This window comes from Symphalangus syndactylus, chromosome 11, assembly GCF_028878055.3.
Source record: "Symphalangus syndactylus isolate Jambi chromosome 11, NHGRI_mSymSyn1-v2.1_pri, whole genome shotgun sequence".
In the NCBI taxonomy this organism is placed as follows: domain Eukaryota; kingdom Metazoa; phylum Chordata; class Mammalia; order Primates; family Hylobatidae; genus Symphalangus; species Symphalangus syndactylus.
Window position 1 is genome coordinate 118,837,619 of NC_072433.2, and position 27,450 is coordinate 118,865,068.

Below are 27,450 nucleotides of genomic sequence, written 5' to 3' on the forward strand. Positions count from 1 at the left end.
ATAATTGCCATTCTAACTGGTGTAAGATGATATCTCATTGTGGTTTTGACTAGCATTTCTCTAATCATCAGTGATGTTGAGCTTTTTTTTATACGCTTGTTGGCCACATGTATGTCATCTTCTGAAAAGTGTCTGTGCATGTCCTTTGCCCACTTTTTAATGTTTTTTTTTCTTGTAAATCTGTTTCAGTTCCTTATAGATGCTGGATATTAGACCTTTGTTAGATGCATAGTTTGGGAAGATTTTCTCCCACTCTGTAGGTTGTCTGTTTACTCTATTGACAGTTTCTTTTGCTGTGGAGACAGTCTTCAGTTTCATTAGATCCCGTTTGTCAATTTTTGCTTTCGTTGCAATTGCTTTTGGCATCTTTGTCATGAAATCTTTGCCTGTTACTATGTCTCCAGGATTTTCATAGTTTTGGGTTTTACATTTAGGCCTTCAATCCATCTCGAGTTGATTTTTACACATGGTGTAAGGAAGGGGTTCATTTTCAATCTTCTGCATATGGCTAGCCAGTTATCCAAGCACCATTTATTGAATATGGAGTCCTTTTTCCTTTGCTTGCTTTTCTCAGTTTTGTCCAAGATCAGATGATTGTAGGTGTATGGCCTTATTTCTGAGCTCTCTATTCTGTTCCTTTGGTCTATTCGTGCTAGTACAATGCTGTTTTAGTCACTATAGTCCTGTAGTATAGTTTGAAGTAAGGTAGTGTGATACTTCCCCCTTTGTTGTTCTTGCCTAGAATTGCCTTGGCTATTCAGGATCTTTTATGTTTTCATACAAATTTTAAAATAGCTTCTAGTTCTGTGAAGAATATCACTGGTACTTTGATAGGAATAGCACTGAATCTATAAATTGCTTTGGGTAGTATGGCCATGTTAACGATGTTCATTCTTTCTATTCATAAGCATGGGATGTATTTCCATTTGTTTGTGTCATCTCTAATTTCTTTGAGCAGTGGTTTGTAGCTCTCTTCGTTGAGATCTTTCACCTCCCTGGTTAGCTGTATTCCTAGGTATTTTATTCTTTTTCTGGCAATTCTGAATAGGACTGTGTTTCTCATTTGGTTCTTGGCTTAACTGTAAATGGTGTATAGGAATGTTAGTTATTTTTGTACATTGATTTTGTATCCTGAGAATTTGCTGAAGTTGTTTATTAGCTTAAGGAGCTTTTGGGCCAAGAATATGGAGTTTTCTAGATATATGATCATGTAGTCTGCAAACAGGAATAATTTGACATCCTGTCTTCCTATTTCTATGCCCTTTATTTCCTTCTCTCACCTGATTGCTCTGGCCAAGATTCCTAATACTATATTAAAGAGGAATGGTGAGAGAGGGCATTCTTGTCTTTCTTGTGCTGGTTTTCAAGGGTAGTGCTTCTGTTTTTGCCTATTCATTATGATGTTGGCTGTGGATTTGTCTTGGATGTCTCTTTTTGAGGTATATTCCTTCAATATCTAGTTTATTGATAATTTTTAACATCAAGTGTTGTTGAATTTTATCAAAAACCTCTTCTGCATCTATTGAGATAATAATGTGGCTTTTGTCTTTAGTTCTGTTTATGTGATGAAACACATTGATTTGTGTATACTGACTCAACTTTGCATCCCAGGGATAAAGCCTACTTAATTGTGGTGAATTAGCTTTTTTATGTGCTGCTGGAATTCAGTTTGCCCATATTTTGTTGAGGATTTTTGCATCAATGTTCATCAAGGATATTGGTCTGAAGTTTTCTTTTTTAGTTGTGTTTCTGCTAGGTTTTGGTATCAGGATGACGCCGGCCTCATAGAATAAGTTAGAGGAGAGTCCCTCATTTTCAATTTTTTCGAATAGTTGAAGTAGAAATGGTATTAGATCTTCTTTATACTTCTGGCATAATTTAGTTGAAAATCCTTCTGGTCCTGGGCTTTTTCTGGTTGGTAGGCTTTTTATTACTGATTAAGGAAATCATTATTCATCTGTTCAGAGATTCAATTTCTTCCTGGGTCAGGAAGGTGTATGTGGGAGGGTGCATGTATATAGGAATTTATCCATTTATTCCAGAATTTCTAGTTTGTGTACATAGAGGCTTTCATAATATTATCTGATGGTTATTTGCTTTTCTGTGGGGCCAGTGTTAATATCCCTTTTGTCACTTCTAATTGTGTTTATTTGGCTCTTCTCTCTTTTCCCTTTATTAGTCTAGCTAGCAGTCTATGCATTGTATTTTTTTTTCCAAAAAAACAATCCCTGGATTTGTTGATCTTTTGAATGGTTTTTCATGACTCAATGTCCTTCAGTTCAGCTTTCATTCTGGTTGTTTCTTGTCTTCTGCCAACTTTGGGGTTGGTTTCCTCTTGGTTGTCTAGTTCTTTTAGCTGTGATGTTAGGTTGTTAATTTGAAATCTTCCTAATTTTTTGATGTGTTCATTCAGTGCTATAAATTCCCTCTTAACATTGCCTTAGCCGTGTCCTAGAGATTCTGGCATGTTTTATCTTTGTTCTCATTAGTTTCAAAGAACTTCTTGATTTCTGCCTTTATTTCATTATCTACCCAAATGTCATTCAGAACAGGTTATTCAATTCCATGTAATTGCATGATTTTGAATTATTTGTCTTGAAGTTTATTTTAATGGTGCTGTAGTCCAAATGATTGTTATGATTTCAGTTCTTTTGCATTTGCTGAGGAGTGCTTTACTTTAGATTATGTGATCAATTTTAGAGTATGTGACATGTGGTGATGAGAAGAATATATGTTCTGTTGTTTTGGGATGGAGTGTTCTGTAGATATCTATCAGGTCCATTTGATCCAGTGCTGAGTTCAGGTCCTGAATATCTTTGTTAATTTTTTGCCTTGATGATCTGGTGGGGTGTTGAAGTCTCTGACTATTATTGTGTGAAAGTCTAATTCTCTTTGAAGGTCTCTAACAACTTGCCTTATGAATCTGGGTGCTCCTCTGTTGGGTGCATGTCTATTTAGAATAGTTAGACCTTCTTGTTGAATTGAACCCTTTACCATTATGTAATGCCCTTCTTTGTCTTTTTTGATCTTTGTTGGTTTAATATCTGTTTTGTCAGAAACTTGGATTGCAACCCACGCTTTTTTCTCTTTTCCATTTGCTTGGTAGATTTTCCTCAATCCCTTTGTTTTCAGCCTATGTATGTCATTGCACGTGAGATGGGTCTCTTGAAGACAGCATACTGTTGGGTCTTGCTTCTCCATCCAGCTTGCCATTATGTGCCTTTTAATTGAGGCAGTTAACCTGTTTACATTCAAGGTTCATATTGAAATGTATGGATTTGATCCTGTCATCATGATGTTAGCTGGTTATTATTCAGACTTGTTTGTGTGGTTGCTTTATAGTGTCACTGGTCTGTGTACTTCAGTGTGTTTTTGTAGTGGCTGGTAACAGTCTTTACTTCCCATATTTAGTGCTTTCCCATATTTAGTGCTTTACTTCCCATATTTAGTGCTTCCTTCAGAAGCTCCTGCCTCCTTCAAGTTACATCTGGTGATAAATTCCCTCTGGTGAAAACAAATTGCTTGTCTGAAAAAGATATTATTTCTCCTTCACGTATGAATCTTAGTTTGGCCTGATATGAAATTCTTGGTTGGAATTTACTTTCCTTAAGAATGTTGAATATTGGCCCCCAATCTCTCCTACCTTTTAGGGTTTGTGCTGAGAGTTTCATTGTTAGACTGACGGGCTTCCATTTGTGGGTGACCTGAACTGTTTCTCTAGCTGCCTTTAACCTTCTTTCTTTCATTTCAACCTTGGAGAATCTGATGATTATGGATCTCATGGATGATCTTCCTTGTGAAGTATCTTAGTAAGGTTCTCTGCATTTCCTGAATTAAAATGTTGGCCTCTCTAGCTAGGTTGGGGAAGTTATCATGAAAGATATCCTAAAATATGTTTTCCAAGTTGCTTCCATTCTCCTCTATCAAGGACACCAGTGTGTCATAGATTTGCTCTCTTGCATAATCCCATATTTCTTGGAGGTTTTGTTCATTCCTTTTCATTCTTTTTTCTCTATTTTTATCTGTCTTATTTCAGAAAGCCAGTCTTAAGCTCTGAGATTCCTTCCTCAGCCTGGCCTTTTCTGCTATTAACACTTGTGATTGCATTATGAAATTCTTGTAGTGTGTTTCTCAGTTCTATCAGGTCAATTACATTCTTTTCTACACTGGCTTTTTGTCTGTTAGCTCCTGTATCATTTTACTGTGATACTTAGCTTCCTTGGATTGGCTTTTAACGTACTCCTGCATCTCAATCATCTTCATTCTTATCCATATTCTGAATTCTATTTCTGTCATTTCAGCCATCTCTGCCACATTCAGAATGCTTTGTGGAGAGGTAGTGCTATTGTTTGGAGGAATAAAGGCACTCTGGCTTTTTGATTCATCAGTTTTCATGTGCTGGTTCTTTCTCATCTTTGTGGGCTGATATTCCTTCAGTTTTTGAAGTTGCTGTTCTTCAGATGGGTTTTTTTTTTCTTTTATCTTATTTGATGGCCTTGAAGGTTTGATTGTGGTATAAGGTGAGTTCAGTTGACTGGCTTTGTTTCTGCCCCCTTTAGGGGGCCAAGTCTCAGCTCCCAACTGCTGAACTGCATGCTCTAACTCTGAGGGACTTGTATTGGGCCCCGACTTTGTTCTCTGGCTCCTCAAGTTTAGGAACCTACTGCACTGGGTGAGAGTGGTTGGGGGGCTGAGGTGCTCCTAGACTACTTGTCTCTACAATCCAATGGGTGGTGCCAGCCAAAGCATTTCATAGCTTGGTGGTAATGGGATCCATTCTCATTCTCATGTGCCAGCAGTTAGCAGCAGTGTGGTGGGGCACGCACTCATCAGCTACAGCAGGGTGCTAGTGGATCCTAGGGTGCCTGCCTCCCTATGGGCATTTACAGCAGCAGTAGAGGCAGCACAGCTCTAGGTGATGGGAGGTTTCCACTGGTAACTGTGTGCAGAGTTGTGCTAGTGGTGGTATTAGCACAGGGGTGGGACACTAGTAGGTGCAGGTCTGAGTGTACCCTTTATGCGCATTCAAGCAGGCAGGGGTATATGTCTGTTTCTATGCCAATACCATACTGTTACACAGGTATATACTACTATTGCTCTCAAATATAGCTTGAAATTAGGAGGTGTGATGCCTCCAGCTTTGTTGTTTCTAAAGATTGCTTTGGCTATTTGAAATCTTTTGTGGTTCCATATGAATTTTAGGATTGTTTTTTCTATTTCTGTGAAAAATTACATGGGAATCTGGATAATGATTGTAACGAATCTGTAGATCACTTTGATGTATGGACATTTTAAGAATATTAACTCCTCCAATCAATGACATGGTATATCATTACATTTATTTGTGCCTTCAATTTCTTTCACTAATGTCTCATAATTTTTAGTATATAGCTCTTTTGCCTCCTTGGTTGTATTTGTTCCTAAGGATATTATTTTCTTTTTTTATTATTATTATTATACTTTAGGTTTTAGGGTACATGTGCACAATGTGCAGGTTTGTTACATATGTATCCATGTGCCATGTTGATTTCCTGCACCAATTAACTCGTTATTTAGCATTAGGTATATCTCCTAATGCTGTCCCTCCCCCCTCCCCCAACCCCACAACAGTCCCCAGAGTGTGATGCTCCCCTTCCTGTGTCCATGAGTTCTCATTGTTCAATTCCCACCTATGAGTGAGAACATGCGGTGTTTGGTTTTTTGTCCTTGCAATAGTTTACTGAGAATGATGTTTTCCAGTTTCATCCATGTCCCTACAAAGGACATGAACTCATCATTTTTTATGGCTGCATAGTATTCCATGGTGTATATGTGCCACATTTTCTTAATCCAGTCTATCGTTGTTGGACATTTGGGTTGGTCCCAACTCTTCGCTATTGTGAATAGTGCCACAATAAACATACGTGTGCATGTGCCTTTATAGCAGCATGATTTATAGTCCTTTGGGTATATACCCAGTAATAGGATGGCTGGGTCAAATGGTATTTCTAGTTCTAGATCCCTGAGGAATCGCCACACTGACTTCCACAATGGTTGAACTAGTTTACAGTCCCACCAACAGTGTAAAAGTGTTCCTATTTCTCCACATCCTCTCCAGCACCTGTTGTTTCCTGATTTTTTAATGATGGCCATTCTAACTGGTGTGAGATGGTATCTCACTGTGGTTTTGATTTGCATTTCTCTGATGGCCAGTGATGATGAGCATTTCTTCATGTGTTTTTTGGCTACATAAATGTCTTCTTTTGAGAAGTGTCTGTTCATGTCCTTTGCCCACTTTTTGATAGGGTTTTTGTTTTTTTCTTGTAAATTTGTTTGAGTTCATTGTAGATTCTCGATATTAGCCCTTTGTCAGATGAGTAGGTTGCAAAAATTTTCTCCCATTCTGTAGGTTGCCTGTTCACTCTGATGGTAGTTTCTTTTGCTGTGCAGAAGCTCTTTAGTTTAATTAGATCCCATTTGTCAATTTTGGCTTTTGCTGCCATTGCTTTTGGTGTTTTAGACATGAAGTCCTTGCCCACGCCTATGTCCTGAATGGTATTGCCTAGGTTTTCTTGTAGGATTTTAATGGTTTTAGGTCTAACATTTAAGTCTTTAATCCATCTTGAATTAATTTTTGTATAAGGTGTAAGGAAGGGATCCAGTTTCAGCTTTCTACATATGGCTAGCCAGTTTTCCCAGCACCATTTATTAAATAGGGAATCCTTTTCCCATTGCTTGTTTTTGTCAGCTTTGTCAAAGATCAGATAGTTGTAGATATGCAGCATCATTTCTGAGGTCTCTGTTCTGTTCCATTGATCTATGTCTCTGTTGTGGTACCAGTACCATGCTGTTTTGGTTACTGTAGCCTTGTAGTATAGTTTGAAGTCAGGTAGCATGATGCCTCCAGCTTTGTTCTTTTGGCTTAGGATTGACTTGGCGCGCAGGCTCTTTTTTGGTTCCATATGAACTTTAAAGTAGTTTTTTCCAATTCTGTGAAGAAAGTCATTGGTAGCTTGATGGGGATGGCATTGCATCTATAAATTACCTTGGGAAGTATGGCCATTTTCACAATATTGATTCTTCCAACTCATGAGCATGGAATGTTCTTCCATTTGTTTGTATCCTCTTTTATTTCATTGAGCAGTGGTTTGTAGTTCTCCTTGAAGAGGCCCTTCAAATCCCTTGTAAGTTGGATTCCTAGGTATTTTATTCTCTTTGAAGCAATTGTGAATGGGAGTTCACTCATGATTTGGCTCTGTTTGTCTGTGATTGGTGTACAAGAATGCTTGTGATTTTTGTACATTGATTTTGTATCCTGAGACTTTGCTGAAGTTGCTAATCAGCTTAAGGAGATTTTGGGCTGAGACAATGGGGTTTTCCAGATATACAATCATGTCATCTGCAAACAGGGACAATTTGACTTCCTCTTTTCCTAATTGAATACCCTTTATTTCCTTCTCCTGCCTGATTGCTCTGGCCAGAACTTCCAGCACTATGTTGAATAGGAGTGCTGAGAGAGGGCATCCCTGTCTAGTGCCAGTTTTCAGAGGGAATGCTTCCAGTTTCTGCCCATTCAGTATGATATTGGCTGTGGGTTTGACATAGATAGCTCTTATTATTTTGAGATACGTCCCGTCAATACCTAATTTATTGAGAGTTTTTAGCATGAAGGGTTGTTGAATTTTGTCAAAGGCCTTTTCTGCATCTATTGAGATAATCATGTGGTTTTTGTCTTTGGTTCTGTTTATATGCTGGATTACATTTATTGATTTGCATATGTTGAACCAGGCTTGCATCCCAGGGATGAAGCCCACTTGATTATGGTGGATAAGCTTTTTGATGTGCTGCTGGGTTCGGTTTGCCAGTATTTTATTGAGGATTTTTGCATCGATGTTCATCAAGGATATTGGTCTGAAATTCTCTTTTTTGGTTATGTCTCTGCCAGGCTTTGGTATCAGGACGATGCTGGCTTCATAAAATGTGTTAGGGAGGATTCCCTCTTTTTCTATCGATTGGAATACTTTCAGAAGGAATGGTACCAGTTCCTCCTAGTACCTCTGGTAGAATTCGGTTGTGAATCCATCAGGTCCTGGACTCTTTTTGGTTGGTAAGCTATTGATTATTGCCACAATTTCAGAACCTGTTATTGGTCTATTCAGAGATTCAACTTCTTCCTGGTTTAGTCTTGGGAGGGTGTATTTGTCGAGGAATTTATCCATTTCTTCTAGATTTTCTAGTTTATTTGCATAGAGGTGTTTGTCGTATTCTCTGATGGTATATTGTATTTCTGTGGGATCGGTGGTGATACCCCTTTTTCATTTTTTATTGCATCTATTTGATTCTTCTCTCTTTTCTTCTTTATTAGTCTTGCTAGCGGTCTATCAATTTTGTTGATCTTTTCAAAAAACCAGCTCCTGGATTCATTAATTTTTTGAAGGGTTTTTTGTGTCTCTATTTCCTTCAGTTCTGCTCTGATTTTAGTTATTTCTAGCCTTCTGCTAGCTTTTGAATGTGTTTGCTCTTGCTTTTCTAGTTCTTTTAATTGTGATGTTAGGGTGTCAATTTTGGATCTTTCCTGCTTTCTCTTGTGGGCATTTAGTGCTATAAATTTCCCTCTACACACTGCTTTGAACGTGTCCCAGAGATTCTGGTATGTTGTGTCTTTGTTCTCGTTGGTTTCAAAGAACATCTTTATTTCTGCCTTCATTTCATTATGTACCCAACCATCATTCAGGAGCAGGTTGTTCAGTTTCCATGTAGTTGAGTGGTTTTGAGTGAGTTTCTTAATCCTGAGTTCTAGTTTGATTGCACTGTGGTCTGAGAGACAGTTTGTTATAATTTCTGTTCTTTTACGTTTGCTGAGGACAGCTTTACTTCCAACTACGTGGTCAATTTTGGAATAGGTGTGGTGTGGTGCTGAAAAAAATGTATATTCTGTTGATTTGGGGTGGAGAGTTCTGTAGATGTCTATTAGGTCCACTTTGTGCAGAGCTGAGTTCAATTCCTGGCTATCCTTGTTAACTTTCTGTCTCGTTGATCTGTCTAATGTTGACAGTGGGGTGTTAAAATCTCCCATTATTATTGTGTGGGAGTTTAAGTCCCTTTGTAGGTCACTGAGGACTTGCTTTATGAATCTGGGTGCTCCTGTGTTGGGTGCATATATATTTAGGATAGTTAGCTCTTCTTGTTGAATTGATCCCTTTACCATTATGTAATGGCCTTCTTTGTCTCTTTTGATCTTTGTTGGTTTAAAGTCTATTTTATCAGAGACTAGGATTGCAACCCCTGCCTTTCTTTGTTTTCCATTTGCTTGATAGATCTTCCTCCATCCCTTTATTCTGAGTCTATGTGTGTCTCTGCACATGACATGGGTTTCCTGAATACAGCACACTGATGGGTCCTGACTCCTTATCCAGTTTGCCAGTCTGTGTCTTTTAATTGGAGCATTTAGCCCATTTACATTTAACGTGAATATTGTTATGTGTGAATCTGATCCTGTCATTATGATGTTAGTTGGTTATTTTGCTCCTTAGTTGATGCAGTTTCTTCCTAGCCTCGATGGTCTTTAGAATTTGGCATGTTTTTGCAGTGGCTGGTACCGGTTGTTCCTTTCCATGTTTATTGCTTCCTTCAGGAGCTCTTTTAGGGCAGGCCTGGTGGTGACAAAATCACTCAGCGTTTGCTTGTCTAAAGTATTTTATTTCTCCTTCACTTATGAAGCTTAGTTTGGCTGGATATGAAATTCTGGGTTGAAAATTCTTTTCTTTAAGAACGTTGAGTATTGGCCCCCATTCTCTTCTGGCTTGTAGAGTTTCTGCCAAGAGATCAGCTGTTAGTCTGATGGGCTTCCCTTTGTGGGTAACCTGACCTTTCTCTCTGGCTGCCCTTAACATTTTTTCCTTCATTTCAACTTTGGTGAATCTGACAATTATGTGTCTTGGAGTTGCTCTTCTCGAGGAGTATCTTTGTGGCGTTCTCTGTATTTCCTGAATCTGCATGTTGGCCTGCCTTGCTAGATTGGGGAAGTTCTCCTGGATAATATCTTGCAGAGTGTTTTCCAACTTGGTTCCATTCTCCCCGTCATTTTCAGGTATACCAATCAGACATAGGTTTGGTCTTTTCACATAGTCCCAAATTTCTTGGAGGCTTTGTTCATTTCTTTTTATTCTTTTTTCTCTAAACTTCCCTTCTCGCTTCCTTTCATTCATTTCATCTTCCATCAGCGATACCCTTTCTTCCAGTTGATCGCATCTGCTACTGAGGCTTCTGCAATCTTCGCGTAGTTCTCGAAACTTGGCTTTCAGCTCCATCAGCTCCTTTAAGCCCTTCTCTCCATTGGTTATTCTAGTTATCCATTCTTCTAATTTTTTTTTTCAAAGTTTTTAACTTCTTTGCTGTTGTTTTGAATTTCCTCCCGTAGCTCAGAGTAGCTTGCTCATCTGAAGCCTTCTTCTCTCAACTCGTCAAAGTCATCCTCTGTCTAGCTTTGTTCCGTTGCTGGTGAGGAACTGCGTTCCTTTGGAGGAGGAGAGGTGCTCTGCTTTTTAGAGTTTCCAGTTTTTCTGCTCTGTTTTTTCCCTATCTTTGTGGTTTTATCTACTTTTGGTCTTTGATGATGGTGATGTACAGATGGGTTTTTGGTGTGGATGTCCTTTCTGTTTCTTAGTTTTCCTTCTACCAGACAGGATCCTCAGCTGCAGGTCTGTTGGAGTTTACTAGAGGTCCACTCCAGACGCTGTTTGGCTGGGTGTCAGCAGCGGTGGCTGCAGAACAGCGGATTTTCGTGAGACCACAAATTCAGATGTCTGATAGTCCCTCTGGAAGTTTTGTCTCAGAGGAGTACCCAGCCGAGTGAGGTGTCAGTCTTTCCCTACTTGGGGGGTGCCTCCCAGTTAGGCTGCTCAGGGGTGAGGGACCCACTTTAGGAGGCAGTCTGTCCGTTCTCAGATCTCCAGCTGCATGCTGGGAGAACCACTACTCTCTTCAAAGCTGTCAGTCAGACAGGGACATTTAAGTCTGCACAAGTTACTGCTGACTTTTTGTTTGTCTGTGCCCTGCCCCCAGAGGTGGAGCCTACAGAGGCAGGCAGGCCTCCTTGATCTGTGGTGGGCTCCACCCAGTTCAAGCTTCCTGGCTGCTTTGTTTACCTAAGCAAGCCTGGGCAATGGCGGGCGCCCCTCCCCCAGCCTCGCTGCTGCCTTGCAGCTTGATCTCAGACTGCTGTGCTAGCAATCAGCGAGACTCCGTGGGCATAGGACCCTCCGAGCCAGGTGCGGGACACAATCTCCTAGTGTGCCGTTTTCCAGGCCCATTGGAAAAGCGCAGTATTAGGGTGTGACTGACCCGATATTCCAGGTGCCGTCTGTTACCCCTTTCTTTGACTAGGAAAGGGAACTCCCTGACCCCTTGCGCTTCCCGAGTGAGGCAATGCCTTGCCCTGCTTCGGCTCGCACACAGTGTGCTTCACCGACTGTCCTGCACCCACTGTTTGGCACTCCCTAGTAGGATGAAACCGGTACCTCAAACAGAAATGCAGAAATCACCCATCTTCTGTGTCGCTCAGGCTGGGAGCTGTAGACCGGAGCTGTTCCTGTTCGGCCATCTAGGCTCCACCCAAGGATATTATTTTCTTAATCTCTTTTTTGGAAGCTCATTGTTAGTGAATAAAGACAACTGATTTTTGTATATTGACTTTGTATCCTGTAATATGATATTGTTTATTAGTTCTAACAGTTTTCATTGACGTCTTTAGTTTTTCTTTCATATGAAATCATGTCATCTACAGAGACAATTTAACTTCTTTTTTTTTTTTTTTTTTTTTTGAGACAGAGTCTCACTCTATCTCCAGGCTGGAGTGCAGTGGCACAATCTCAGCTCACTGTGACCTCCACTTCCCAGGTTCAGGGACTACAGGTGCATGCCATCACGCCGAACTAATTTTTGTATTTTTAGTAGAGATGGGGTTTCACCATGTTGGCCAGAATGATCTCCATCTCTTGACCTCGTGATCTGCCTGCCTCGGTCTCCCAAAGTGCTGGGATTACAGGTGTGAGTCACCTTGCCCGGCCAACTTCTTCTTTTTCAATGTGGACGCTTTTTATTTCTTTTTGTTGTCTAATTGCTCGGCTCGGACTTCTAGCACTATGTTGAATAGAAGTAGCAAGAATGGGTACTCAGGTCTTGTTGCTCATCTTAGAAGAAACTTTCAGCTTTTTATCATTGGGTATATTAGTTGTGAGCTTATCATTAACGGCCTTCATTGTGTTGAGGTACATTCCATCTATACCTAATTTGCTGAGAGTTTTTATCATTAAAAATGTTGGATTTTGTCAATGGTTTTTATGCATTGATTACAATGATAATGTGTTTTTTCTTCTCTTGATGTTTTTCATTGTGATTTGTTGATTTTTTTTTTTTTGCAATAGTGTGTGTTCATTCCTTTCTATTTCTCTTTTGTGTATTTACTAAAGGATTGTTCTTTGTGGTTACCATAGGGCTCACATAAAACATCTTGTAGTTAGAACATCGTGTTTTAAGCTGATAACAACTTAACTTCATTCACATACATTCTATGCTTTTACTACACCCTTCCACATTTTATGCTTTGAATATCATGCTTTACAACATCTTTTTATTTTGTGTATTCTTTAACAAATGATGGTAGCTCCAACCCCACATTTCCCCTCCACACTGCCCTAGTAGAGGTTTACCATGAGGGCTCTGCCCCTGCAGCAGACTTCTTCCTGGATGTCCAGGTGTTTCCATACAGCCTCTGAAATCTAGGCAGAGGTTCCCAAACCTCAACTCTTGCCTTCTGTGCACCTGCAGGCCCAACACCTTGTGGAAGCCACCAAGGTTTGGGGCTTACCCTCTTAAGAAATAACTTGAGCTGTACCTTGGCCCCTTTTGGCCATGGATGGAATTGGAGCAGCTGGGATGCAGGGCGCCATGTCCCAAGGCTGCACAGAGCAGCAAGGCCCTGGGCCTGGCCCAGAAAACCATTTTTCCCTCCTAGGCCTCCAGGCCTGTGACGGGAGGGGCTGTTGTGAAGGTCTCTGAAATTCTCTGTAGGTATTTTTCCCATTGTCTTGGATATTAACACAGCTCCTCTTTACTTATACAAATTTCTGCAGCTGGCTTGAATTTCTCCCATCAGAAAATGGGTTTTTCTTTTCTACCTCCTGGTCAGGCTGCAAATTTTCCATACTTTTATGCTCTTCTTCCTTTTCAAATGTAAGTTCCAATTCAGACCACCTCTTTGTGAACACATATAAACATAGGCTGTTAGAAGCAGCCAAGCCACATCTTGAATGCTTTGTTTAAAAATTTCTCCCACCAGATATCTTAGATTATTTCTCTCAAGTTCAAAGTTCCACAGATCTTTACAGCAGGAGCACAATGCTGCCAGTATATTTACTAAAGCATAGCAAAAGTCACCTTTACTCCAGTTCCCAATAAGTTCCTCAGCTCCATCTGAGACCTCATCAGCCTGGCCATCTCTGTCCATATCACTATCAGCATTTTGGTCAAAACCATTCAACAAGTCTCCAGGAAGTTCCAAACATTCCTTCATGTTCCTGTCTTCTTCTGAGCCCTCCAAACTGTTTCAATCTCTGCCTATTACTCAGCTCCGAAGTTGCTATCATATTTTCAGGTACCTTTATAGCAATGCCCCATTTCTCTGATATCAGTTTTCTGTATTAGTCTGTTCTCACATTGCTATAAATAACTACCTGAGACTGGGTAGTTTATAAAGAGAAGAGGTTTAATTGACTCACAGTTCCACATGCTGTACAGGATTTATGGCTGGGGAAGCCTCAGGATACGTGGTTATGGCAGAATGTGAGGTGGAAGCAAGCATATCTTCACATGGCAACAGGAGAAAAAGAAAAGGGAGAAGTGCCACACACTTTCAAACAACTAGATCTCGGGAGAATTCACTCACTGTCACAAGAACAGCAAGGGGGAAACTGCCCCCATGATCCAATCACCTCCCACTAGATCCCTCCCCCAACACTGGGAATTACAATTCAACAAGAGATTTGGGAGAGGACACAGAGTCAATCTGTATCATTCCAGACTTACCCTTTCACCTAAAACAACAAAGATAAATAAGAAAAAATATATGAAACAATATATTTCAGGACACCAGACATCAGACATTGAAGGACAGTAATCTCCAAGAGATGGAAAACAAACAATATGAGTCTTACAATTTCCTCAACTTACTGCCTTGAGAGAATTTCTAGCCTGCAGTACAGGGAGGGAAAACTAAGCAGTACCCAGCAGACTGCCTGACTTGAGGAGATGCAGCTGAGTGTCTAGGGAAACCAAAATGACTTAGATTATAGGGCGGAATACCAGAGAGGAGAGAGCTACATACAGAGAGAACCCCAGCAATGTGCATACTGTTCAGTATGCAGTAGAGTACTGATCAGTACATGCTTATGAAGAAACTATCTGAGGCCAGTAAAAGAACTATCTGAAAAGATTAGCAGAAATAGTGCTAATGCTTACACAATACTGGGAACAGTACCTGAAGATTTAACAGGCAAGAACCCTTTTTTTCGCAGTTATTTTCTTTTCTCCTTTTAGGAGGTACATAATAATGGCTAGGACATTAAAAAACAACTGCATATACAAGGAAAGCTAGACAGTGACTGTGCATGTCTAGAGAAATATGCAAACCTCAGAAAAGACCTAAGAAGACCTTAAGTTTACACCTCAAGCTGATCTTTGGCATACAAGTCGCCTACGACAATGAAAACAAAAACAATTACAAAAGACGCCAAAGTTGGCCAGGTGCCGTGGCTCACGCCTGTAATCCCAGCACTTTGGGAGGCCGAGGCGGGTGGATCCAGAGGTCAGGAGATCAAGACCATCCCGGCTAACACAGTGAAACTTTGTCTACTAAAAACACAAAAAATTAGCCAGGCATCGTGGTGGGCACCTGTAGTCCCAGCTACTCTGGACACTGAGGCAGGAGAATGGCATGAACCTGGGAGGCAGAGCTTGCAGTGAGCTGAGATGGCACCACTGCACTCCAGCCTGGGCGACAGAGTGAGGTGACTCCGTCTTAAAAAAAAAAAAAAAAAAAAAGACAGCAAAGTCTAAGAAGGGTGGAGAGACTCATTTCCACATTTACTACATTATTATATTCAAACATCCAGTTTTTAACAAAAAAATCAAAAGGCATAAAAGAAACAGAAAAGTACGGTACATTCAAATGGAAAAAAAAATCAGCAGAAACTGCCTCTAAAAAGGAACTGATGATAAATGTATTCAAAAACTTTAAAACAGTTCTCTTTAAAAAAAAAAGATGCTCAAAGAACTAAAGGAAGATGTGGAAAAAAAAGTCAAGAAAACTATGTATAAACAAAAGTAAAATATCAGTAAAAAGAGAAAATCTCAAAAGAAGCAAAAAAAAATCTAGAGCTTTAAAGTACAATAATTGAAAAGTAAAATTCACTAGAAAGATCCAAGGGCATATTTAAGCAGGCAGAAGAATCTATAAACTTGAAAACAGGACAACAAATTTATTTAGTCTGAAGAAAATAAATTTAAAAATTGAAGAAAAATGAACAGAGTGTAAGGGACCTGTGGGACACCATCAAGCAAACCTACATATATATTGTAAAAGTCGCAGAAGGAAAAGAATGAGAAAAGGGGGAACAGAGAATATTAGAAGAAATAATGACTGAAATTTTCCAAATTTGATAAAAGACATAAACATCTAAGAAGCTCAACAAACTCCAAGTAAGATGAACCGAAAGACACCCACACTTATTATAATCAAACTTTAGAAAGAAAGACAAAGAATCCCGAAAGCAGCAAGAGAAGTGACTTGTTGCACACAAGGGATCTTTATAAGATAATCAACAGATTTCTTGTCAGAAATACTGGCTACCAGAAGGCAGTGGGCTGATAAATTCGAAGTGCTAAAAGAAAAATATCTGTGAACCAAGTATCCTACATCCAGTAAAACTGTCCTTCAAAAATGAGGGAGAAATTAAGACATTCCCAGATAAACAAAGCTGAGAGAGGTAGTTACCACTAGATTTGCCCTGCAAGAAATGCTTAAGGGAGTCCTATAAGGTGAAATGAAAGGACACTAGACAGTACCTTGAAGTTGTATGAAGAAATGAAGATCTAAATAAAGGCAAATAGAAGGGGCAATTATAAAAGCTACTATTATTATAACAACGGTTTATAACTTCTTCTTTTCTATATGATTTAAGAGACTAATAAATTTAAAAAATACTTATTGGTATAAGAGCTAGTATTATTGTAACATTGGTTTGTAACTCACATTTTATTTTCATAATTTAAAATACTGAAGTGTTTAAAAGTATTACTGACTGGGCATGGTGGCTGACACCTATAATCTCAGCTGCAGGCAGACTGCTTAAGCCCAGGAGTTGGAGGCCTGCCTGACAAACATGACAAAACCCTGTCTCTATAAAAAATACAAAAATTAGCTGGACATGGTTGTACACGCCTGTAGTCCCATCTACTCAGGAAGCCAAACTGGGAGGATTGCTTGAGCCTGTGAGGTGGAGGTTGCAGTGAGTCATGATCGTGCCACTGCACTTAGCCTGGGCAATAGGATGAGTTTCCATCTCAAAAAAAAATTATTAATTTATGTTTTAAGATCGCTTCTCAGCCTTTTGGCTAAGATCAAGTGTAATTTATGTTTTAAGGCACATGATGTATAAAAATGTTAACATAATCATCTGAAAGGGGTGGAGGCAGAGATGTAAAGGGGCAAAGTTTTTGTATGTCATTGAAGTTAACCATAAATTCTAATTAGAGTATCATAACTTTAGACTGCTAAATAAATTCAAATTAGAGTATCATAACTTTAGACTGCTAAATAAATTCAAATTAGAGTATCATAACTTTAGACTGCTAAAGGTAATCCCTCTGGTAACCACAAAGAAAATAGCTATAGAATATAAACAAAAGCAAATGAGAAATAAATTCAAATATTTCACTACAAAAAATCAATTAACCACAAAAGAAGACAGTAATGTAGAAAGTGAAGGACAAAAAAAGATAAAGGCATAAAGGGAACAATGAGCAAAATGACAAAAATAAGTCTATCCTTATCAGTAAGTATTTTAAATAAATGAATTAAATTCTCCCATAGAAAAACTGGGATTGGCAAAATGGATAAAAAACATATATGTTGTTTATAAGAGACCCACTTTAGATCCAAAGACATAAATAAATTGAAAGTGAAAGAACAAATTGCAATGGTTGCCTTAAGGTGTTTGCTCGTTGTGTACATAGTGTGGTTAATCATTAGCTATGCTGCTTCCCACTTGATTAGAGCAATGGGAAGCATACTGTGGCCTACCAGCATCTGGAAGTGTGTGCTTGATCTGTATGTGTGCAGAGGTGGTGTGGATGTCAGCGTGCATGAAGGAAAAAAAGCTGCTACTCCTAGTAGGCCAAACGCTCAGGTTAAACAACTGACGAGTGTTACTGTAGGGTGTTTTTTTGGTTTTTGTTTTTCTTTTTCTATCAAATTGCTACTTTTGTTGTGGAAGACAAAAACATTTCCATTTCAATGAGTTTGTCAGCTTTATTAATGTTGGGCAAAAATTGATACGTCATGAAAATGAAACAGATCTATAGTTTTGGGACAAAATTATACAATTAAAATGTGTAGTTAACCTATTTATATACTGCTATAAAGTATTTTTTGAAGAGAGATGTGCAAAGAAGCTATTACCTACATAAGACGTATATTTAAAGTTTTTTTTTTCATCCTGGTGCCAGGAATATAAAAAAGAGTGGATATATTTAACCATAACATACTGTGATTCATCAAACAGCAAAACTTTCATTTCATGGAGTTTACCTGTTGAGATTGATTTAAACTGTCACTTGTTTTATCATGTGGGAACATAAGTTATGTGGTCAAAAATATAAAGATTTTGAACTAACATTGATTCAAGTTGTATTGTCTTATTGTATTGTCTTTTCAAAGTGTTGCCAGTTGAAAAGGGAAGCATTATGTTTACAAATCTGTTTTGAAATGTTTGCCAAAATTTTGGTAGTGTCTTTAATAAAAATGTTTGTCTCCAGCGTCTAGAAAAATAAATAAATAAATAAATAAATAAAAAGAAAGTGAAAGAACAGGAAAAGCTACTCCATGTAAATAGTAACAAAAGACAGCAGGGGCAGCTATAATAATATCAGATAAAGTTTCTATCAAAAGGTTATAAGAGACAAAGACGAACATTATATATTAATAAAAGACTCAAGATAGCAAGAACATATAACAATTATAAACATTTACACAGTGAATGACAGACCATCAAAATATATGAACTAAAAACTGACAGAACTGAAGGGAAAAACAGATAGTTCTATAATAATAGTTAAAGACTTCAATACCTCCCTCTCAATAATTGATAGAATAACCAGACAGAAGAGAATACAAAAACAGAGGACTTAACACAATAAATCAATTACATGTAACATATATACAGAACAATCTTTCAAATAACAGCATATATATTCTTCTCAAGTGCACATGGGATATTTTACAGGATAGACCATATATCAGGCCATAAATTAAGTCTCAATATATTTTAAAAGGTAGATATCATGCAAAGTATTTTGTCTGACCAAAATTGAATGAAGTCATTAAAAAAACCCAGAGTTTGTAAAACTGAAAAATTCAACAAACTGTGAAAATTAAACAACATGCTCTTAAACACCAGTGGGCCAAAGTAGAAATCACAAGGGAAATTAGAAAATACTTAGAGACAAATGAAAACAAAACCACAACATATCAAAACTTAAGGGATTTAGTGAAAGCAGTGCTAAGAGGGAAATTTATGGCTGTAAATGCTTAAATTGAAAAACAAGAACTGTCTCAAATCCACAGCCTAACTTTACAACTTAAGGAACTAGAAAAGAAGAACCATCTAAACCCAAAGCTAGCAGAAGGATGGAAATAATAAAGATTAGAGCAGACAGAAACAAAATAGAGAATAGAAAAAACATAAAGAAAATCAATCAAACCAAAATTGGTTCTTTGAAAATAGCAACAAAACTGGCAAACCTTTAATGAAAAAATACTAATAAAAAGGGAAAGACTTAAATTACTAAAGTCAGAAATGAAAGTGGTGACATTACTGCCAATGCTACCAAAAAAAGAGTTACAAACAGAATATTAGGAACAATTGTATACCAACAAATTTGATAACCTAGATGAAATAAACAAATACCTATAAACACAAAGCCTCTCAATACTAAATCATGCAGAAATAGAAAACCAGAATATACCTACAGAACTAGTAGGGAGACTGAATCAGTAATGAAAAAACTCCCAACAAGGAAAAGCCCTGATTCTGATGGTTTCCCTGGTTAATTCTACCAAACATTTAAAGAACTAATACCAATACTTCTGTAACTTTCCAAGAAGAGAATGGAATGATTCATAACTCATTCTATGAGACCAACATTACCCAAAGTCGAACAAAGTGTCTTTTCTGGAGAATACGTGAAAGAAAACTACAGGCCAATATCCATTAGAACACTGAAGCAAAAATCCTCAACAAATTACTAGCAAACCAAATTCAGCAGCATATTAAAACGATTACAGGCCACAACTAAATGGGTTTTATTTGTGGAATGCAAGGATGGTTCAACATACAAAAACCAAACAATGTTTTTGCTTAATTTGGCAAGACTTAAAAATATCAATCACTGTAATATACCACATATAGTAGAATGAAAGGAAAAAACATGTGATCTTCTCAATTGATGCTGAAAAAGCATTGACAAAATTCAATACCATTTTGTGATAAAAACAATAAACTAGGAATTGAAGGAAATTACTTCAACAAAATAAAAGCCATTGATATGGTTTGGATTTGTGTCCCTGCCCAAATCTCATGTGAAATTGTAATCCCCAATGTTGGAGGTGGGCCCTGGTGGGAGGTGACTGGATCATGGGAGTGGTACTTCACAGGGGTGGTCCCTAATTGTTTAGCACCATGCCCTTGTTGCTGTTCTAGTGAGGGAGTTATTGTGAGATCTTGTTGTTTAAAAGTGTGTGGCACCTCCCCATTTTCTCTCTTCCTCCTGCTCTTGCCATGTAAGATGCCTTGCTCCCCTTTTGCCTTTCACCATAATTGGAAGCTTCTTGAGGCCTCCCCAGTAGCAGGTGCCAGAATCATGCTTCCTATACAGCTTGAGGAACCATAAGCAACCTCTTTTATCTATATAAAGAAACCTCTTTTCTTTATAAATTACCCAGTCTCAGGTATTTCTTTATAGCAATGTGAAAATGAACTAATACAGCCATATATGAAAACCCACAGTAAACATCACATTCAATGGTGAAAGATGGAAAGCTTTTCCTCTAAGATGAAGAAAAAGGCAAGGATGTCTGCATTTTCAACATACTACTGATAGTTCTAGCCAGAGCAATTAGGCAATTAGGAAAAGAAATAAAAGGCATCCAAATTGTAAAGCAAGAAGCAAAATTATCTCTGTTCACAGATAACATGGTATCACTGTGGAAAACCCTAAAGATTCAATTAAAAATTTTTAGAATAAATGAATTCAGCAAATTAACAGGACACAAAATCACACAAAAATCAGGTGAATTTCTACACATTAACATAAGCAATTTGAAAAGAAATTGCTTTTCTTTTCAATGAATTGAAATTATCAATTCATAATAGCATCCAAAAGAACATTTAGGACTTAACCAAATAAGTCAAAGACCAACACAATGAAAACTATAAAACATTGGTGAAATAAATTAAAGAAAACATAAATAAATGAAAACACATCCCATGTTTACGGACTGGAAGATGCAATACCGTTAAGATGCCATTACTACCTAGGGTGATCTACAGATTCCATTCAATCTCTATCAAAACCCCAATGATGTTTTTTGTAGAAACAGAAAAACCCATTTGAAAATTCACATGGAATCTCAAGGGATCCTGAATAGTAAAAACAATAATGAAAAAGAAGAACAAAGCTGGAGGACTCACACTTCCTGATTTCAAAATGTACAAAGCTACAGTAATCAAAGCCATATGGTACTAACATAAAGACAGACATATAGATCAATGGAATAGAGAACCCAGGAATAAACCCTCACATATATGGTTAAATGATTTTTGGCAACAGGGCCAGACCATTCAATGAGGGAAAGGATGTTCCCTTCAACAAATGATGCTGAGAAAACTGGATATCTACATGCAAAAGAATGAAGTTGGACCCTTACCTAATATCATACACAAAAATTAACTCAAAATGGATCAATGACCTAAATACAAGACCTAAAACAAAAAAAATTTTTGAATAAAATGCAGGGCAATAGCCTGGGCACCATAACAAAACCCAGTCTCTACAAAAAATACAAAAAATCAGCTGGGCATGGTGGTATACGCCTGCAGTCCTAGCTACTCGAGAGGCTGAGATGGGAGAATCACCTAAATCCTGGAAGTCAAGGCTGCAGTGAGTCTGTGAGCCTTGATTGCACCCTGACACTCCAGCATAGAGGACAGAGTGAGACTCTGTCAAAATAAAAGAAAAGAAAAGAGAAAAGAAAAAAGAAAAGAAAAGGCAAAAAGCTTCAGACATTTGATTTGGCTGTGATTTCTTGCACAGGACACCAAAGGAATGAGCAACAAAAGAAAAAACAGACAAACCGTACTTCATAAAAAATATAAAATTTTGTGCATCAAAGACCCTAACCAAAGTGTCAAAAGGCAACCTGCAGAATAGGAGAAAATATTTGCAAATTATGTTTCTCATGAGTTAAGAGATTTCTTACAGCACCTCATATACAAAGTATCTAATGTAACAGTAATTATTTCCTTTAGTAATTGAAGGAAAAATGGAAAATACTACCTCATTTGAAGAATTTTCCTGCAAACTTGACACAGGAACAATTTCATTTGAATTAATATAATTGCTGACATTTGGAAATAGTTCTTCAAAAGATGCTTTTTGCACTGAGGACAAATCAATCTATAAAAGAATACATTATTCTTTTGTAGAAGTTAAACACTGCAAAAGCAATGATTTTTAAGTAATTAAAGAAAAGCTGAAAAATACCACCTCATTGGAAGCATTTTCCTGTAAACTTGACACAGGAACAATTTCATCTGAATAAACATAATTACTGACATTTGGAAATAACTCTTCAAAAGATGCATGTTTAGAGACAAATCAATCTGTAAAATGGGTTATAATGTTCTTTCACTTTATTTTTTAATTAGGAATTTTTGTTTGCTGTGATACATTTTTTTTCTGTTCAGTCATCCAAACAGTTATCAAATGCCTACTAAATGAAATTTATCTACTCAGCAACCATACTTCCTATAATAATTTCCCCTGCCCTTCCTTTAAATGTAAACTTCCCAGCACTCTTCCCTTATCTTCTTGCCTATGATTTGAACACCAGAGATTTTTAAATCACTATCTCTAACATCGAACTCTCTCCTAAGTGCCATATCCATTTTTCTATCAGGTTACTGAAATCACCACATATTTCTGTACCAAATTAAAAATTTCCAAAAAAGATGACTGATTGATTTAGAGATGATTTAAGGTGTGCAGGATGCACATAGGTTATATGCAAAAAAAATACTATGCCATTTTATATCAGGAACTATAGCATTCACATATTTTGGTATCTTTGAGAAGTCCTGGAACCAATTCCCCATGGATACTGAGGGATGACTGTATATAGTTAAGACAACTGAAAACACATGTTTAACAAACACTTGTCAACAAATGTTCATAACAGTATTATTCATAATAGATAATAAATGGAAATAAATGCCCATAAACTGAATTGATAAACAAAATATGGTATATGTATATAATGGAGTATAATTCAGTTGATTTGGTTTGGCTGTGTCTCTACCCAAATCTCATATTGAATTATAATCCCCATAATCCCCATAGGTCGAGGGAGGGACCCAGTGGGAGGTGATTGAATCATGGGGGTGGTTTTCTCCATACTGTTCTGATGATAGTGAGTGAGTTATCCCAAGATCTGATGGTTTTATTTATTTTTTTTTATTTTTTATTTTTTGAGACGGAGTCTCACTCTTTCACCCAGGCTGGAGTGCAGTGGCATGATCTCGGCTCACTGCAAGCTTCGTCCCCCTGGGTTCACGCCATTCTCCTGCCTCAGCCTCCCAAGTAGCTGGGACTACAGGCGCCCGCCACCTCGCCCGGCTAATTTTTTGTATTTTTGGTAGAGACGGGGTTTCACCGTGTTAGCCAGGATGGTCTCGATCTCCTGACCTCGTGATCCGCCCGCCTCGGCCTCCCAAAGTGCTGGGATTACAGGCGTGAGCCACCACGCCCGGCGATCTGATCGTTTTATAAGGTAGTTTTCCCTGCTCTTCCATGTTCTCTCTCGCCTGTTGCCATGTAAGACAGGCCTCTTCCCCTTCCACCATGATTGTAAGTTTCCTGAGGCCTCCCCAGCCATGTGGAACTGTGAGCCAATTAAACCTCTTTTCTTTATAAGTTACCCAGTCTTGGGTATGTCTTTATAGCAGTGTGGAAACAGACTAATACATTGGTCATAAAAAAGGAATGCAGTACTGATACCTGCTATAACATAGATGAATTTTTAAAACATTATGCTAAGTGAAAGAAACCAGGCACAAAACGCCACATGTTATATGATCTCATTTATATGAAATACTCAGAAAGAGCAAACCTATAGAGACCAAAACTAAATCAGTAGTTTCTTGGGAGTGGAGGGTGGGATGGGGGAATGAGGGCTGACTATTAATGAATAGGGTGATGAAAATGTTCTTAAATAGGATTGTGATGATAGCTGCACAGTTTGTAAGTATGTTAAAAACCATTGAATTATACACTTTGGTATACTGAGTTTTATAAAATGTAAATTGTACCTCAATTTTAAAAATATGTTGATATTTGTAAAATAGTCACTAAATTAGTTTTGCCACGAAAAAATCATTTTGGTACATTTGTTATTCATCAATACATTTTAACTCCAAATATCAACCAAGAATGAATAAAAAATGAGACACTCATTTTCTGGAAAAAGTATTGATTTTTGGGCCACTGGAAAGACTGTGAGCAGAGTATTAACAAAATCCTTTTTCCCATCATGAGCATCTCTTGGTTAAATCCGTAACTCCTTTCCCCTAGGACCCTGATAAGTATAAGAATGTCAACGGTGTTACTAGGCAACGTTGCTTATGGTAAAAATAATGTCTGATTGGAAAATTGTATCTCTAGGAGGAACTATAAATGTACTATAAATAAATAAATACTGCACTATAAAAGCTAAAATACTTTGGGTTTCCCTGAGTGCAGGGACATTGTAATTACACACGTCCTTTGTGGAGACCATGGACGTTATGCCTAAGTGTTGTTACAAAAGATACTGGATTTCATTTCCTTGTGCCTGAGCAGTCCCCACACTGCTATGTAAGCTGCTGCATGAAACTCTGTGAGGATTGCTCACATTGAAGAGGAACATTGGATATTTGACTGAAGACTTGATGACACTGGATTTGATAATGATTTCTTGGATATGACATCAAAAGAACAGGTGAGAAAAGAAAAAGACAAATTTTACTACGACAAAATAAAAAACATTTGTGCATCAAAGGACACTATCAACAGAGTGAAAAGGCAACCCATGGAAGGGGACAAATTATTTGTAAATCATATGTTGGGTAATGGGTTAATATCCCAGATATATGAAGAACTCCTACAACTCAACAATTAAAAATTCAAAAATAAACAAAGGACTTGAGTATTTTCCCAAATAAGATATACAAATAGCTAATTAACACATTAAAAGATGCTCAGTGTCATCCTTACTAGGGAAATACAAATCAAAACCACAATCAGATACCACCTCACATCCATAAGAACGACTATTACAAAAAAGAAAATAACAAGTGCTGGTAAGGAAGTAGAGAAACTGGAACCCTTGTGCATTTTGCTAGTGGGAATGTAAAATGGTACAGCTACTAAGGAAAACAGTGTGGTGGTTCCTCAAAAAGAAAAACTGAATTACAATATGTTCTAGCAATTCTACTTCTAGATACATACCCAAAAGAATTGAAAGCAGGGACTCAAACATGTATTTGTACACCCATGTTCATAGCAGCATTATTCACAATTGTCAAAAGGCAGAAGCAACTCAATTGTTCATCAATAGATGAATGGATAAACAAAATGTGTGATATACATACAATGGAGTATCAATTCGTCCTTAAAAATAAAATTCTGATGCATGCTATAACATAGATGAATCTGAAGATGCCATGCTAAGTGACATAAACTAGTCACAAAGGACAAGGACAAATACTGTATGGTTCCACTTATATGAGGTACCTAGAGTAGTCAAATTAATAGAAACAGAAAGTAAAATGGTGGTTTCCAGGGGTGGGGTAGCAAGGAACAGGAAGTTACTGTTTAATGCATATGCAATTTCAGTTTTGCAAGATGAAAAAAGTTCTAGAGATGAATAGTGGTGATGGTTGCATAATGATGTGAATGATACACTTAAAAATGGTTAAAATTATAAATTTTGTGTTATATATATTTCACCACAATTTTTAAAACTGAAAGGAAAAAATGGAATAATCCTGGTTGTTGCTGCAGTACTCTAATTTTTCCTTCTCTCTTGCATGTATAGTAGTATACAGACTACTTCCATTGAAAGTGTGCTTAAGCAACAGAAAAACACAGATATTATTCTCCATAGGCAATATTCCCCTGATATGAGAAAAATAGAAGAATGGGGAGAGGAGGAGCCAGAAAACAGATACTACAAGTGCCAAATGCTAATACTTACCACAAAACCAGCTGTCTCTGAAGATGGAGTACTTGTCAAAAGGCCTCTGTTTTTCTTACCAGGAGTACTGGAATTTGTTTTCTATAAATGTTTTTATAAAATAGGGATTGAACAGCAGAAGGAAATAAACTATTTTAGTATAGTAAAAATACAATTTAAATTTAGTTGACTAGATCATAATGTACAGTACTAAGAAAATCTTTAATCTGTTCATTAAATTTTAAACCACTTCACAGGAAACTAAATAACTTTCTCACTTGAGCTAGATCAAACAACGTCCAAGAGAACTCTATATGGCATAGCAACTATATGAGAATACCTTGGTTGAAATGAATACCTTGGTTGAAATTACTATTAATTTAGAAAGAAAAGCTACTTAGAGTGTTGAGTTAGGAAATGGTGTTTCAGTTATCTTTGTTAACTACTAAGAAAGGTATTTTACTTTCAGCATTTAATTCCTAGTATATTATTGTACTTTTTGTGGAAAGAGATTATAAGTTATTTCTGAAGCTGTGAAATATATGTAGCAAGGATAATTGGTTTAAAATATATAACATTAAATGTATATAGATACTTTCATTTATGGAACATCAAAGTTAAAGAAATAATAAAGTAGGATGTAGGCTCATTTTCTACTTCTTGAAGATACGAAGAGTCAGACAGACAGACAGGTAGACAAAGCAAGAAAGAGTAAAAGACAGAGTGAGGAGAGAAACAGACAAGATACAAAACCTAAAGAAAGTGACAGAAAGTGAGGAAGGGACAGGCCAAAAGAGAGAGGGGGAGGACGGGAGAAGAGGGGAATGGAGAGGAGATGAAGGAAGAGGTAGAGAAGAGGAGAGGAGGTAGGACAGGAAGAATGAAAAGCAAAAGACAGAGAAGGAGAGAAAAAGAGGAAGACCAAGAGAAGGAGAGAGGAAAAAAGAGAAGGACAGGAAAGACAGAGACCAACATAGATTGTGAGCAGAGATTGAGAGAGAGAGACAGAGCAGGACAGTGAGAGAGATCAAGACAGAGACCAAGGAAAAGAGACAGCTTGAGACTGCGAGAGAGAGAAAATCTAGGATAGCAAAAGCAAAGAAATGGGTAGAAAGGTAGAGTAGAAAGTAAGAGTGATAGTCAAACAGAGACAGGCAGCTTTATTTCTAGAAATCAGCTGCCTTTTCGGCCTTTAGACTCCATGAAACAACCATATCCTTCTGATAAATGTTCTTTTTGAATAGGTGTCTCTTGTAAGATGTCAAGCCTGGAAACTTACTTTCACCCTTTCTTTCCCTTCTGGCTTAAAAGCTCTTAAACTGATTGTTGGTACAAGACATAATCTGGAATAGTTTATTAGGAAAATTTTTGTCAGAAATGTTTATGGGTATATTTACAATAAAATGAACACATCAGCCTCTAACTTATTAGCTATATTTAATTTTCTCATTTGAGCAATGAAGGTTATTCTATCTCTAGGGACTGTGATGCAAGGGTTACAAATAACATATGTAAAGAGAACCTATGGTGTCTGGAGAGTAGGAGCTACTCAATGATAACTATTATCATCATCACTGTGGCAGTCCTGAAGGTCCTCTGTTCAGGTTTCTTCGAACAAAGAACCAGCTGTTCCAGTGCAAGGAGTG

At 37.7% G+C, this 27,450-nt stretch overlaps 1 protein-coding gene across 2 annotated transcripts in view; it reads right to left on the reverse strand.

Moving 5' to 3' along the window:
* MEIKIN (meiotic kinetochore factor) overlaps positions 1–27,450 on the reverse strand; it is a 147,955-nt gene that overhangs the window by 37,743 nt on the left and 82,762 nt on the right. The window contains exons 10-11 of one of the 2 annotated variants that reach the window (XM_055299351.2): positions 25,826–25,906; positions 21,871–21,990 (exon numbers count right to left, since the gene is read on the reverse strand). In XM_055299351.2, coding sequence (XP_055155326.1) covers positions 21,871–21,990; positions 25,826–25,906 — 201 coding nt within the window. The remainder of the gene's footprint in view (positions 1–21,870; positions 21,991–25,825; positions 25,907–27,450) is intronic. The other variant, XM_055299352.2, reaches the window with a different exon arrangement.